At 38.5% G+C, this 16,322-nt stretch overlaps 1 protein-coding gene across 9 annotated transcripts in view; it reads right to left on the reverse strand.

Annotated features, from left to right (window-relative positions):
- Positions 1–2,344: 2,344 nt before the first annotated feature.
- Positions 2,345–16,322, reverse strand: part of Azin1 (antizyme inhibitor 1) — a 26,822-nt gene continuing 12,844 nt past the window's right edge. For 2 of the 9 annotated variants that reach the window (NM_001301702.1, NM_022585.2), the window contains 10 exon segments: positions 2,345–4,672; positions 5,624–5,838; positions 6,319–6,434; positions 7,076–7,238; positions 7,986–8,060; positions 8,848–8,929; positions 10,760–10,894; positions 12,000–12,172; positions 13,345–13,518; positions 14,309–14,505. In NM_001301702.1, coding sequence (NP_001288631.1) covers positions 4,561–4,672; positions 5,624–5,838; positions 6,319–6,434; positions 7,076–7,238; positions 7,986–8,060; positions 8,848–8,929; positions 10,760–10,894; positions 12,000–12,172; positions 13,345–13,518; positions 14,309–14,410 — 1,347 coding nt within the window. In that variant the 5' untranslated portion in view covers positions 14,411–14,505 and the 3' untranslated portion in view covers positions 2,345–4,560. 9 annotated transcript variants of the gene reach the window in all.

Here is a 16,322-nt window from a genome sequence, read left to right on the forward strand (position 1 = left end):
AGCCCGCTCCTCTGTCACTGGCTTATTACTTGTTCATTCTTGCTTTCTGTTGACATTCTGTGTAGTTAAGACTGGGTTGGAAGGGGCTATGTAGCCTAGGATGGTTCACCAGGGGCAGAGATTTACCTATGCTAGTTTCTTCCTTACATGATTTGGTGATCAAAGCCTCAACTATGTATTTGCTGTATATATGTGTCACTGTGATGAGCCTGTTCCTTCCACCAGGTTAACTCGCCATCTACTACATGGCACTAATTATACTCACTTTTTCCTACTTCCTTTTTTTATGCTTGGACCAGGGTTTCTGTGGAGCTCCGGCTGTCTTAGAACTCACTCTGTAGATCAGGCTGGCCTCAAGCTCTTACTCTAGAGTACTGGGATTTAAAGCTGCTACAACTGAGTATTTATTTCTATATTTAAAAAGCCCTGCATGTATATGCCTTGTGAAGCCAGAAGTTAGCATTGAGTATATGCATCCACGTTGACAAAGAAGTGTCTTTCTCTAAACCTGGGCCTTGCTGTTTATCTAGACTGGAGAGTTGACCCTTGACATCCATTTCCCTCTCCTAAGCTGGATGTCTGTGACCAACAAGTAAAGAGACCTCCTCGGGCAAGGGTCATGACCTCCACAGGCAGCTGCACACCCTGAGAGGTTGAAGGCAGCAGGTCCCACAACTGCATGGCTGCCACCACCCTCCCCCTAGCAACAGTCTGTGGAGTGGGAAATAATTTTTCATGCAGGGTGCTACTGACAGTGGCAGACCTTTAAAGCCCATCAAACCCTCTTATCCTGCTGGTCTTCAAGAATGCTGCCAGATGGCCCATCGCTGGCAACAGCAGACTTCACAATAATGACATTTTCACTAATTAGTTGGCTGGGGCAGTTTTTCCTTGCAGTTGACAAATTACACTCCTGGCTGCTATTTAGATCTCAAAAACCCATTCAGATACAAGGGTTATCAGATACTTGAGAAATATCTCCTAATGGCTAACTTACTGAGCCCCAGTATGGTCTTAGCACTGACAATTCCCTGGTTTGGTGGAAGTGGAGAAGTGTGGCTTAGCTCAACATCCTGCCTTTTGAGGCCTTCTACTAAAGGGGCATCAACTGCACACACCTGCTGTTTTCTCCGTGACTAGGGAATTACATTCACAGCACTTTACACTGTAGGCATCCACCACACATAGGCACTGTCTTCTTGTAAAAGAGTAGTTTAGGGGGTTGGGGATTTGGCTCAGCGGTAGAGCGCTTGCCTAGCAAGCGCAAGGCCCTGGGTTCGGTCCCCAGCTCAAAAAAAAAAAAAAAAAAAAAAAGAGCAGTTTAGTTATACCTTAGGCTGGATGTCTTCTAGTCTGGCTTTTCCAGTTATTTCCTCAAAGGAAACTAATTGATTGGAAATAGCCATCTTTAAAGCTACCTATTAAGACTTTTCAAACAAACCAAAATTTAGAACAAAACAAACAAAAAACCTCATTCACATCTAGCAAATGCCAGTTGAGAGCAGTTTTTCTTTGGTATGGTAGTACACATCTTCTGTTATCCCACTCAGGAGGCTGAGACTAAGATTAACTACCAGGTCTGAGGCTACACAGTAGTTTTCAGGCCAGGTTGAACTACGATTCCCAACAAACAGCATCCACCCCAAATCTAGCTGAGAGCTTTTAATCCCCAGACAGGCTCACCCTCACTGTGAAAGCCGCACTGCAAGCTTGTATGACATACTGCCTAGCTGGTTGTTAGGCGAGACTGGTTAAATGACAGCACTTTCAGATAAAGCTCAGTTAATGTTATTCAATCAGCTATGTGGCAGCAATGTACAGTAGGCCAGGGCAAAAGGGAAGAGTATACGATGACTTCTGTCATTTCAATCATTTGTCAGACAAAGCAACTGCTACAATTCCCAGTGAGCTGGCACCTCAGCAACTGTGAGGTCCCCACTGGTTCCTGTGCACAGCATTACCAGTACACAAAGGCTAGGTGTCTGCCTCTGCTAGAACAGTCAAGTGCCAGACGCAGGGTTAGAAACAGACAAGACGAAATCAGTCTACACCTCTTTTACCCACAAGGCTATATACACTACTCTATTACCTAAACAATACATCCTGGGAAAATACTAAGAGTAAAATTCCTGTCATACCACCCAGTAGCAAACAACTGAGGGATGATTTTCATTTCAGCAGGCCAAACAGTCTAGTAATTATGTTGGTTTTTTTAATCTAAATTTATACTAAATAATGACTCATCTTCGCCCAGGTTTAAAAGGTGGTCCCATGAATATCCACTCATCAAAAGCTTCATTGTGCTAGGCAATTCCCAGATCACTTTACATCTAATAGATTCTGAAAGAATGTGGGCAGTATACACAGAATTAATTCATAAAATTTCACATCTATTTCATGATAGAAGCCATCAAAGTAAAGCATGAGGAATAAAAACATTGTATCTGTGTATTCAGAATCACACACAAGTTACCTTGACAGTTCAATTTACTATATATAGAAATCATTTGGGTTTTATATTTGCAATTAAATTTGAACTGAGATTACAATATCATATAAAAAGATTTTACATTAATTATTCTTAAGCATACCAAATTGAAATACATAGGTTTGACTTTAGATTTATGGCAAACAGTCTTCAAAAACAATACAGACATTCTTATGTTTACCTATCATTCACATGTGAGATAGCAATTCCGGGCTGTGTTACATACAACCTTTCTCCTATGCAGAAGGCAAAACTGATGCCACAGAGACCACGCCTGTACAGTCAGGCCAAGGACTCAGGTTGTACCACGCTTTAAGTTTTGGCATTCCTGGACCACAACAATGCATATGGTAGCTTCAAATTTTGCATAAACCCCATAGTATACCTTGGAAAAAAGTCCAAGGGCAACTAGATGACAGTGGACTGGGGTCCTTAGTTGTTCTTATAATTAATAGAACCCATGATATTCAAGTGGGCAATATTCAAATCAAAAATATTAAGCACCTACTGGTTTGATTTGAAATTAGAGATTCATGATCAATTTCTTTCCACCTTGAAATCAAGGTGTAAAATCCAGCTATTCAAGTGTATCCCACACTTCTCCTATGTAGCACAGGTAGAATTTCCTGTCCATTGGCACCAAAGTGAAGTCACATTTCCTCTTGGAGGTCAGGAATTCCACTTGTGAACATAGAGTAAGGTAGGAAAAGTGACCCCTGTAAGTTGTCTCATTACTTCTGTGATTCTGAGACTTAGGACTAACACACTAGCAGTGAACAAAGCCAAAATTCCTGGCAACAGTGTCAGGTTAGTGAAGCTAACTCCTCCCCCCACCCCCCACCAAGCTTTAGTACGGAAGGAAGAATTACTAAGCTTGAACAAATGGGAATTAACAAGAAACTAAGGGACTAGGTTCAAACCAAGATCAGCAACAACAAAAAAATTGCAATTTGATACCATTACAAGTGAGAAATTGAAGAGTGTGCTTCACCACCCCAAAGCCCTCTCGATTTAAATGTCTGTGCGAAGGGGCATCAGGATGCTGGAAATAGACATAGCCCTTCTTTAAGGTTAGGGTTCTGCAGTCTTCTGCAGTCTCTCTCCCCATCCCCGACCAAGTTTTCAGTGTTTAATAAAATCTTTTCTATCAGCCAAAAGATTTGTGATTCAAAGATTTACTAAGGTACTCTATGCATCCTATCTATACAGAAACACCTATTATTATTACAATTGGTTTATGCAAGATTAACATTTTCTGGTGTTAAAATTGTTAAACATCATGCTTACTGCACATCGACTCTCCATAATGAATCTGAACTTCACAATGATTACCAAACACTTTTTACTTAAATTACTAATTAAATAACTAAAAAGTATATTGAGCCAAACCAAACAAATGGACTATAAAGAAAACTCTCAAAACAGACCATACACACAACTAGTTCAAAACTACCTTTGCTAGCTAGCCCCATTCCCAAATTTTTAGCCTGAAAAAATGGTAAAATCTACACAAAGTTTTATTGCAATCATACAAGGTTACATTAGGTCAAATACAACAAATACTATGATGCAATTTTACATTTATTAAACTACAGTCCAAAGCACAAATTTACACACTCTAAATACACTAAACGTATCTAATGAAGTCACACTGGTCTTCCACTCACATGTGATAGATCTGGGTGAAAGACATCAACTTTACAAGACTTTTAACAGGAATCCTTATTATAAAAACTGTGTACTTGTATGTAAACGATTTGATGGGGAACCCAATTAATGGGCTTCCATCTCCACTAAGTCATCCATTTTGTTGCATATTTTATTTTAAACGCTTAAGGGGTGGGTCAAACTGGTATGTTTAAATCTGGATACATTATCTAAATAAATCCCCTATTACCCCCAATGAATTATAGATGAAAGCTGATTTTGTCTGGTCCCAAACAGCTATTACTATGAATTTGTTTCCAAGAAAATTAACAGAATAAAGATTGATTGAATTTTTCCCCACACTGGAATGTAGACCAGACAAGCTTAACCTGCGACTTCAGATCTAAAGAAGCGTTAATGCCTGTTTAAGCTTCAGTGGAGAAGTTGTCTTCTTGGCTCAGCTGAATGCAAGAGGGTGCAAAGAAGAAGTTTTTCATCATTGCATCTGAAGTAATTCCAGCATCTTGCATCTCATACCTGTATTTATGAAGAAATAAACAAAACATCATAAAAAAGCAATGAAACAGGTCAGTCCCGCCTAGAACACTGTCTACTTCTAGGCCAGGGAGATGGCTGGTGAACACTTGCCATGTAAGTCTGATAATACATCTCTGAAACCCACTGCTAGGAAGGGTTAGGTGGCTTGGAAGAAGCTCTGTTCACTGACTGGAGATGTGAGTCTGTGTGGGAACAGTGCGTTTTTCACATGCCCACATACAGGAATACAAGGGCAAACACAAATGGGGAGAGGGCAGAGTATCTACTAGCAACAGGAGGCACGTATGTTAGAGTTTGTGTTCCAGGTCAGCAGTCATCCTCTGGTATCTTCTCCAATTGCTCTCCACCTCATCTTTTTGAGACAGGGTCTCTATCCTGAGGCTAAAGCTCTAAAACTGGCTAGTCAGCCAGCTCCAGGGATCCACCCATTTCTGGCCTTTTTCTTACCACTCAACTCCATACTAGGGTCACCCCAATTCAGCTGCCTGGGTGGCAGCCATCTCCACAGCCCTAAGACTTATCTACTTCTACTGAAAAGGCTGAACAGACATTAAGAAGAAATCATCATTGGGTGTGACCACAGAAGCTGTTAATTCCAACAGACTTAATCAATCCTAGAAGGATGCTGTCTCTGAGTTCAAGGTCAGAGAGAGAGAGAGAGAGAGAATGAATGAATATGTGTGTGCATGCACCCGCCCACCCCCACCCCCACGACAACCAGGATTATATATGTAGAGATTCTGTCTCAAACAAAACAAAAAGAAAAAGAAAACTTACTTTTATCTGTAATTCTGTGAAATTTACATGAAATGTTCATTTGAAAGTTTTTCTTAGTACTTTAAGTTTTGCATGTTTGTTACATAAGGTATCAGAGCAAATCTAAACTTGTCACTCACATATCCCATCTGCTTCTCGATAAAACCACCTTACCAATCACTGAGTGACATCATGAAATAAATAGCTGGCCTCTGAGTGTCACTAAAAGCAGACGGTCCGTGCAAAGAATCTGCTCCCATGTTATCAAAGATAAGCCAATCTCCCACGCTCAGCTCAGGAAGAAGACAACTTTCCACAATTTGATCAAGCTCGTCACAGGATGGACCCCAAAGGCTGCTTGTAAACAGAGGCTCATCTTCCTTGTATTTCTGTAGAAAAAGAAAATTTGTCAAATTCTTTATTTAAGGTATTGAATCTGTAGATGAGTAAAAAGCAGTTTCAGTTTCTTAAATCTCTTATATGCATGGGAAGTCAAGGGTAAAACATAAGTCTCAATTACTGTCATCAACTCCACAACAAGGAGATAAACTGAAAAGACCAGGACATGAGTGCTAAGGAAAACACTCAAAATAAAAACATGCTGAATAGACAAGGTTTAAGGAGGTAGGATTCCTGGCAGCCGAATCCAGGTCCTTGTACATAATGAGAATAATGACCTCAAGTTACATTGATTTCCCTGTGTGTGTGTGTACTTGTGAGGCTCAGAGCGTGAGACTGCATGACTGCAAGTCAGAGGACAACCTGCATGGATCTCTTCAGTTGCCATGTATAGGTCTTCCCCACTCAGCCACCCAGCAGGTTTGCTTTTTTTGTTTTGTTTTGAAACACATTCTGGGAATCAGACTTGCCTTGTGAACCTCTGGAACAGTATTTAAGTCCTCAGAAAGCTTACTTGCAAAAGAACCATAAACACCGTCATTCATGTAGTACACGAAGGCTGGCTCGTCACTCCCATTTTTTTCTACTGAAATAAAAGGAAGATGAATTTAAAAACAGCAAACAAACACGCCTTAACTTACTCAATACATAGGAATCCTACTCTCAATAGAATCAATATCCCCTTCTTAGGTTTTAAAATTCTTCCCACCAGAAAAATAAGCCAGGGCTCCATGGAGAAAATGAGTCATTATAGTACTGACTGGGACTGGAAAGAAAGAACAATGGGCCCCAACACCTTGTGCACCAAAAGCACACCGAGGCCTGTGTGGTCCATGTCTGCAATCCCAACACTTCATATAGAAGGAAACTTAGCCACACAGCGACTTAAGAGAGGGAAAAAAAACACGAGTAAAATATGCTGGACTGAATTCTAAGAAAAAGGAAAAAGCAGTAAAGAACAGTAGTGAAAGGCAGCTGTTCTATGGAAGGTTACCCCACACTGAAACAATGTTTACTAATGTACTTGAACAATGACACAGGCCAGCTTTTGTTCGTTTGACTTGAAGGGAGATTTAAAGAATTCTTCTACCCCTGAAGTAAAGTATGAGGTACATTCTCCACCCAAGACAAGAGGAATGTTAACAAAACCACAAAATACAGGCTTTTAGAGTAAAAATCACAACATGGAAGTTTTCTCTAAAACATGATATCAACTTTATAACTTACCTCCAGAGGATAATTTATCATTTTCAACAACTTTCTTAGCAATAATATTGACTGCAAGCGTAAATGCAGAAGATACATAGTAGCTTCCAGGTTCGGAAATGATCTGAATGCCAGATCCTTCAGGGAAGTAAATATCCAACAGAGGACTGATAACATGATTAACCTATGGGGTTCAAATTATAGAATTAAATTTCAACACTGGACTATAGAATTCTAGTTTGAAAGGCTACTAAAAGTTTCCTAAGAAAACTATTCAACTCCAACTTAATTCTCAATTAAGCAAGCTTTTACATAAACCTATTTGGAACAATTCCAATAGCATTAATTAAAAAATAAAATCAATTCTAATACTGTACTTAATTAGTACAAACAGAAAAATAAAATTCACAGCTTCTAGATATTACAGAATCAAGGCAGGAGTGATATGCATCTTGCTATTAAGTTGGGACTCATATGTGACAGAGATCTAATACAAAAAAATACAACTCAAACATACATACATTTGGGGTTGGGGATTTAGCTCAGTGGTAGAGTGTTGCCTAGAAAGCACAAGGCCCTGGGTTCGGTCCCCAGCTCCGAAAAAAAGAACCAAAAAAACAAACAAACAAAAAAAACAAAACAAAACAAAAAAACAAAAAAAAAAACCCAACATACATTTATGACCTATAGGCGTAGCTCAGTAGCTGAATACTTGCCTAGCTTATGAGATTGAATTTGATGCTTAGGACATCAGCAAATCCACAAGCGTGGCTTTATGATTTTGTAGTATTCATAGAAGTTCAAACTTTAAAGTAACTAGGTCTAGTTTCCTGTTTATATTACTATAAAAATTCTGGTCTAGGTACCCACCAATTATGTACCCAAGAGAATGCAGATTATCACAATATAGTCAATGCCTGAAAAAATTTACCTCTTCCAACTGAATTTCAGTTCCTGTGAAGCCTCCACCGATGTCTAACATGTTCATTGTAAAGCCAAACTCCCCCTAGAGACAGAAACCTCAGTTTTCAAATTGTAAGGTATATGAAAATATAAATCCCATCTTCCTAGTTTCTGACTTTTAGTTTTCTTATTAAAAATTTTTGTTGCTTATTCTATAACCAGCTTTACACTTCCTTTCCAGACAAAATCTTTATGTAGGCTGCCCTCATCTTCTGGCCTCAGCTTTCTGAGTACTCAAGTTACTAGCAGGTGTCTGCTATCAAAACTCTTGTTTTTTGATTGTTACTACCAGGAAGAAATTATTTTGTCTCCTTGATCTTGCCTGTGCAAGACATTCATTAAATTTCCACTTCATCCTTTTGCCCACCTAAAGCATTATTTATTGTATGGAGTCCTTGATCTTTCTAGTATTAAAAGCAAGGAGCCAGGTGTGATAACCCACACCTTGAATCCCAGCACTGGGACACAGAGTCAGGCAGTTTAGAGGACAGCCAGGGCTATATAGAGTAACTCTGCCTGGAAAAAAAAAAAAACAAAAAAAAAAAAACCATAAAATAGACTAAAAGGATTAAAAATCAGGTATGCAGGACTAGAAAGATGGCTCCGTGGTTAAAGACCTTGCTACCTGCAGAGGACCTGGGTTCAGTTCCAGGAGCTCTGACCTTTGGGGGCACCAGGTATAACATGGTGCACATACATACATATGTATGCAAGCAAATCTTCACGAAATCTAAGAAACATTTCAAATTATGTGTGCTATAACTAATTTTAAACAATTAATTCATACTAGCTAACACCCTGGTTGAGAGCAGGAGAATTAGAGAACTTACAGCCATGTCAAACACACATCGAGCATCAGACAGGGCATGGACATAGACTTGATATTCTTTGCAAGCACTTGAAATATGAAATCTGAAAGAAATAAGGTAGTAATTAATAGAAGCATGGCTTTGAAGCACTTTCCATAATTTCTTTCAACTATCACTCAGTATGATACTATATTTTTAACTTTCCCAAATATTTGATACAAGAGTAGAATCTAATTACCCAAATTATGCTGCAAGGTTTAAAAAAAAGTGTAACTCTATAAACAAAGTGCAATTACAGGCATCAATTACTACGCTGGCTAGGTTTTTGTTTTCTTCCTTAACTTGACACATAAAAAGTTACCTAGGAAAAGGGAAACTAAAGAATCTGCCTCCATCAGATTGGTCTATGCACATTATCTGTGGGGCACATTCTTTTAACTGATATGGATGGGAGGGCCCCAGCCCAGTATGAATGTCACTTATATGGACTTATAAGTTAGGCTGAGCAAGCTAGAGATAAAGGCAGGAGACACTGATCTGTGGTCTGCTTCAGTACTTCCATCCAGCTTCCTGCCTTGAGTCCCTATTTTGGCTTTCCTCGATGGACCTGGTAAGTCAAAAAACAAAACAAAACAAAAAACAAAAACAAACCCAAAAAAACTTTCCTTTTCCATAGCAACAGAAAGCTAACACAAAACAGTCATAGTTCACAGATTAACATGACTTACTTTTATGTATGTGACAAAGTAACAATCACCATCAATCAAATGGCATCACAAACTCCTTCATTTTAACCCTAAATCATCTAATTAACAGAGCTGTAGACTAGCTGGGCTAGAGAGCAATATCCTGTCCTATACAAAACAAAACCCAAATCAATCACTCTGCTCTGTCTTCATGTATAAGAGGGCATCAAATCTTATACAGATGGTAGTGAGCCACCATATGATTGCTGGGAATTGAGCTCAGGACCTCTTACCCATTGACCCATCTCTCTCCAGCACCAAACCACCCAATTGTGTCTTGGTTTCTTAGTATTTAAAAAAAGGAAAGGAAAAAGAAAAAAAAATGAAGAAAGACAAAGAAAGCCTACACCCCCAACCCTGTTTTTGGAGACAAGGTTTGGCCTTAAATTCACAATCCTCCATCCTGTCTCTAATCCCTGAGTGCTGGGATTATAGAAATCACCATACCTAGCTTCAAAGTCTGACTTACTGAAGTGCCATTGAGGGATTAAGCGACCCACCCCCCCAAAAAAGAGAGATACAAAATGACCTGCGCAATTTATAGGTTGAATGCCATTTTAAAAAGTATTAGAGGGCTGGAGAGATGGCTCAGTGGTTAAGAGCACTGACTGGTCTTCCTGAGGTCCTGAGTTCAATTCCCAGCAACCACATGGTGGCTCACAACCATGTGTAATGGGATCTGATGCCCTCTTCTGGTGTGTCTGAAGACAGCTACAGTGTACTCATATGAATAAAATAAATCTTGTTTTAAAAAAAAGTATTAGAATTGGGAGGAATTTTCTCTCATTCAAATTAAGATAATCATACATCAACAATCCCAACACTTGGGAAATAAAGCAGGTTCAGTCCAGAACTACATAGTAAGACTGTCTCAAAAAATTGAAATTCAATAAAGGAGAAGAGGTGTAGGCTCATGGGTGTGTAGTAGAGTTTATGAAGCAATAGCTTGAATTCAATGCTGGCACTGCAAAACAGTGTTACCTTGTTGCTTTAATATATAACTTTACTTGTAACAGTATAATTCAGGAGGCAAAGGCAGATGGATCTTTGAGTTTGAGGATGCCCTGATCTACACAGTTGCACAGCTAACTCCAAGACTACATAGAGAGACCCTGTCTAAAAAAAAATAATAAAATAAACAAAAATAACATGTTTATTCTTTTCTGTACTAAAAAAAGTATACTCACTTAACCCCAATTATTTGGACATCAAGTTCCTTGGCACATTCCAAAAGATGCCTACAGTTCTTCAGTGTAGTGCCAAACTTCATATTACCATCTTCACCTCCAATATTATCTTCTGTTGCAATATGTAGTAAGACCCTAAGAGAAGGGGAAGATGATTGGGGCAGAGTTGGTTTACATCATCATCAGCACATGTGAAGCCTGAAGATTGTAGGAAGTATGTTGTTTATGTTGCCAGTGTTCCCAAATCCAGCGATGGATGAATCAAGTGAACCTAATGAAAAACAATCCTGTATAGAGAAAAAACTAGCAATTAGGGCCTAAGGCATGAAGCTTGCAAGGATGGGATTATGGAAAATGCAGCAAGTTAAAACTCTGTTGTAGCAGCATGAGTGTCAGTTGGGCTCTGGAATGAAAGATGACATTACTTCCAAATGAAGTCCATCAGTCCATGAATCCACCAAAAAGACTAAATTCAACAGCAATGCCATCAATGTCTTTCAACAAAAATAAAAGGGCCTTTAAAATTATCAAATTTCCTTGAGTTTTCTAGTGAGCTGAACAAGCCAAAGGTTGTCTGTTTTCTGAAGAATAATCACGTAAACATTTTTGAGAAAAACAAGTGTTTTTCTGTAAGTTTTTCCCCTAAGACCTTTATCCAAATGTTTTCAGGATGATGAATGTCTTAATACCATTAAAGCTACTAAGTTAGACCACTATCTTTCAAACTTCCTAATGCTACAACAGTTCCTCATGTTGTGGTGACCCCTAATGGTAAAATCATTCTCATTGCTACTTCACAGCTGTAATTTTGCCACTATTATGAATCATAATGAAAATAGATGTTTTTCAATGGTCTTAGGCAACCTCTGTTAAAGGGTCATTTGATCCTCAAAGGCTGACAATCAACAGTTGAGAAATGCTTAATCAGGCACAAGATGTACAAGCTTTTAGGAACATATATAAACTTTTAGGAACACACAGAGTTATGGCCATAATTTGGTGATCATACCATGGAATTTTCTTCCATGAGCTAGTAAGTCATATCCCAGAATGTGTCACTGCATCTCAAATCCATAAAATTGATCACAAGTGGGTGAAAAACAAAATCCTGCCTGCCAGCCTTTTTCATAAATCCCAAATCATGCTAAGTTACACTACACACAGACTCTGCCATTGCTCCCCTTCAGTAGCTCACAAACTAATGCTATTAGCTACATTCTCAAGTACTTAGGATACTTACTTGGCATTTGGGTGATTCCTCGCAATTTTCTTTAATTCAACTTCATTGTCACATGTCATAATATTTACTCCAACTTTTGCTGCGTACTTTATCTGAGATGCTTGCTTACAAGGACTTGTATAAATGATGTTTTCTGGAGATACGCCTAATTCTTGCACTAAAGCCATTTCATTCTGTAAGAGTTAACACAATCATTTAACACAAAAATGTTAAGTTACTTTTGAGTACTTTTACTTTATCCTTTTTTTCCCTGTCAAAGCTGAGGACTGAAATAAGAGCATATCATGCCTTCTAAACTGTTCCATAAATTAATTTTATCTTTTAGTTAAACCAATATATTGTCACAGAATTCACATTTTGGTACTGTTTCCCTACTCTTGTGTTCCAAAAACAAATAGGAACAGTGAGCTTGCTCAGTGTAAGGGTATATGTTGCCAAGTCTGATTACGAAGACTGAGTTTTAATCCCCTGGAACTATACAGTAGAACAATGAACCTATTATCCCCCAAGAGTAATCCTGACTTTCACATGTGCACACAGAACTTGTCAACGCCACACGTAAATACAGTAAAATTTAAAAATACAATTTTACGTGTGTGTGTGTGTGTGTGTGTGTGTGTGTGTGTGTGCGCGCGCGCGCGCGCACAGAACCAGATGAATTGGGTGTAGTAGTAGTCTCTACCTGTCCTTAGCACCTGGGAGGTAGAGGTAAGAGGAGCAGAAATTCAAAGACATCATCAGTTACACAGAAAGTTTTAAAACCATCTTGAGCTGTCTCAAAAGAGTACACAGAGAAGAATAGATATCCTAAGAAGAATTGTTATTTTAAGAGGGAGTTTCCACACCTAGGCGGCTCAAACTCATTATGTTACGAAGACTAGCTTTAAACCTGCATCTAGCTTCAAAATGCTGGAATTAAAGGAACCAACTATCACAGCTAAGAATAAAGAACATTGATACTCTTACAGAGAACTTAGGTTTGATTCCCAGCACTATTTACATGGAAGTTTACAAACATCCATGGATCTATTCCCAGGGAATTTAACAATCACTTCTGGCCTCTGTCAGTAGCAGGTAAGCAATGTGGTATATACACATACACACAGATAAAGATTTTTTAAAAAGCAAAATCTTTTTTTTAAACATTCTTCACTGATAAAAATATTTCTTCAGCATTCACCAGTATAACATCCCTTTCATCAATATACTTGAAAAATTAAGACTTCCTATGATTAAATTAAATTAACTAGTAAAAGACTCCATTTAAATAGTTATTTTAAAACCCCAACATCAAACTTCTTCTATTTGTTAGTGATGTCTAAATGCTTTCAGTGGAAATACTTACTTTGCTGGAACAAGCAAATCCAGTTCCAAGAGCTGCCAAGATCTCCAGTACGGCTGGAGTGGAGTTGCACTTCACCATGTAAAATGGCTTTATCTGAGCCACCACGTTCTGCCACTGACTGTGCTTCTTCACGATCTTCCCAAGATCCCCCACAAAAAATGCATTTTTTCCTGTCTATTGACAATGAAAGAAAAAAAAAATCAAAAACTACAGAAAAGTAGACCCACTATGCTGAAGTAGTTAAGGCTGGAGGACAAACTGTCACTAAATATGCAATGACTTTAAATGTCAAATATAATGGATGTAAGTAGTATTTCTACAGGACATGAGAAGAGTGCTAACAATATGATATGAATAGCTTGTTTCCAGGGCTGCGTTTCTAGCATCATCAAGTCCTACAAGAATCCTAGTAACAGGGGTTGGGGATTTAGCTCAGTGGTAGAGCGCTTGCCTAGGAAGCGCAAGGCCCTGGGTTCGGTCCCCAGCTCCGAAAAAAAGAACCAAAAAAAAAAAAAAAAGAATCCTAGTAACAAAGTAGAAAAGATGTCTGCTAGGAGACTTGGTCACATTTGTATACTGAAGGTCAAAAAACTACTTTTACTGAAAACTAGCTTTAGAGCTCTTCAGGAAACCTGGAGAACACAAGAAATCTGGCTTTCAAAAGAAAAACTGTGCCACACTGTTCACATACATAAATGGAAATAATCATAATAAAATGAAAATAAATGACTTAAAAGTAGTAATAAACAGGGTTCCGTGCACATTTCCTGGTAGTAGATAGGAACCAGAATAAGTGATCAAACTGTATCAACACACACTGGAAGGACAAAAGAAAATAAAGCTCAAGTGTCACCTGGGCCAAGTTCATCAATCAGATCAGTGTCTGAGAAGCATAGCCAACCATGCGTTTTCAAATCTGGAAAACTGCCAGCATCATTCTTGACTAATATGATGGCACACTTACCAGGGTATGTTCATAAACATAGTTATCAATAACATTTCCAAGGTTTGTTCCTTCATCCAACAGGCCAACGGAGTAGTTTGCATCGTCAATAAATCCTTTCATCTCAGCCGTATTCCACAAAGCCGAAAGTCATAAACCAGGAAAAACAAGAGACGGGCCACCAAGCCTATGTCTGGGTCCTTAGAATATGCAACAAACTGTCAAAACACAAGTTAGAGCAAACTCTGCATTATTTCAGTAATTAAAACATGGATATCTTAAATGACTCACTAAGATTGCATTCAATTCTGTGAGAATTTTTGTGATCACTCAACACCTCCAGAGACACTATTTTAAAAGTAAATTAAATGAGGAGGTTGAAAAGATGGTTTAGTCAGTATGTGCTATATAGAAAGACCAAGTCTCAAACAAACAAAAACGTTCAGTATAAATATTTGTATTCTAATAGTTGGGCTTAGTAGCTTATGCTAGTAATTCTAGAACTTGGGCACTCGGGAGGCCAAGGTAAGAGATGACCATGAATTTCAGGCTACCCTAGACTAAATGTACAAAGTGAGAGACATACACGCACACATGCCCTAACTAGGTAAAAGGAAGAGGGACAGGTAAGGGACAATCTGAAGGTCTTAACTTCAAATTAAAATTAAAGCCTACCTGCAATTTAGAATCAAGAATATGGAAAATTCAGCTAGTGACCTATGTAATTAAATTACCATTGCCACTTCCTAAGAGACTGGTCTAGCAATGACAGATCCAAGGAGGTTCATAGTTTTAAGTGCCTGTGGCTCTGAATGAAGCTTAAATGAATATTTTCATGTAATAGTTAGAATTCCCTTTGTTACAAATCTAAAAGGCTTATGAGGCTTATGCCTCATACATATAACCATTTGGGATCCATTTTACTTTCATACAACAGATGTAAGAAGACATTAAAACTGAGACAAAAAACAGACATGGACACATCTTCCTTAGTGCTCGGTTCCTTTTGCCAACCCACCTCTCACTGCCCGTTTGAGACCACCTCAGGTGATGGCCCTTTACCCTGAACACCATTTTAATGGCTCCTAAGCAGTGTTAACTTTTTGGCTACATCAAAATCAACCATTTGCAAAGCAGTAGTAACTGAAATTTCATGAAATAACATTCAGTTTCAATTTAGAACACACTAACAAATCATTTCCAAGGAAACTACATTAAGTTCAGTAAATCTTGTGCTATGATAGAGACTAAAAACGGACTTTTTCTTTTACTAAGGAGTTTACCTATAAGATCCACATTAGAGGGTTGGAGAGATGGCTCAGTGGTTAAGAGTACTACATGCTTTTCCAGGTCTTAAGTTCAATTCCCTGCAACCATATGGTGGCTCAAAGCCATCTGTAATGGGTCTTTCATGCCCTCTTCTGGTGTTTCTTTCTGAAGACAGTGACAGTGGACTCATACATAAAATAAATCTTTTTAAAAAAAAATGAGATCCACATTATATACAGTGGATATAGATCAGAGACATTCTCCAAAGGATGCTATACTATGATTGGAATTTAGGATAGACACTTTTAAATAATGTAACTCCAGCTAGAACATCAATTTTAGGGATATAATCAATCAGGCAAAGAGTCATAGAATGAAAAGATGAAAACACCAAGATAAATATAAAAAGTACAGGTAAAGAACTTCCAACTACATTTTACATCACTTGACTGTTAAACAGCCAGTTTTATTTAAGCCTTCCCCAAAACATACACAAATACATAATTAATAAGCTAGAGAGATGGCTCAGCAATTAAGAGCTCTTTTATTCTTAGCTGGGAATTGTACTGTATGCATGTCTTTAATCCCAGCACTCAGGAGGCAGAGACAGGTTGATCTCTCAAAGTCTGAGGCCATCCTATTGGTCTATAAAAGTGAGTTCCCTGACAAACAATGAATGCTACACACAGCAAAAATTCATCTGGTTGGGGGAGACAAGTTTGGCTACCAAAACACACATGGTGTCTCACAACCATCCTTAACTACA

This window comes from Rattus norvegicus, chromosome 7 (assembly GCF_021556685.1).
Source record: "Rattus norvegicus strain SHRSP/BbbUtx chromosome 7, alternate assembly SHRSP_T2T, whole genome shotgun sequence".
In the NCBI taxonomy this organism is placed as follows: domain Eukaryota; kingdom Metazoa; phylum Chordata; class Mammalia; order Rodentia; family Muridae; genus Rattus; species Rattus norvegicus.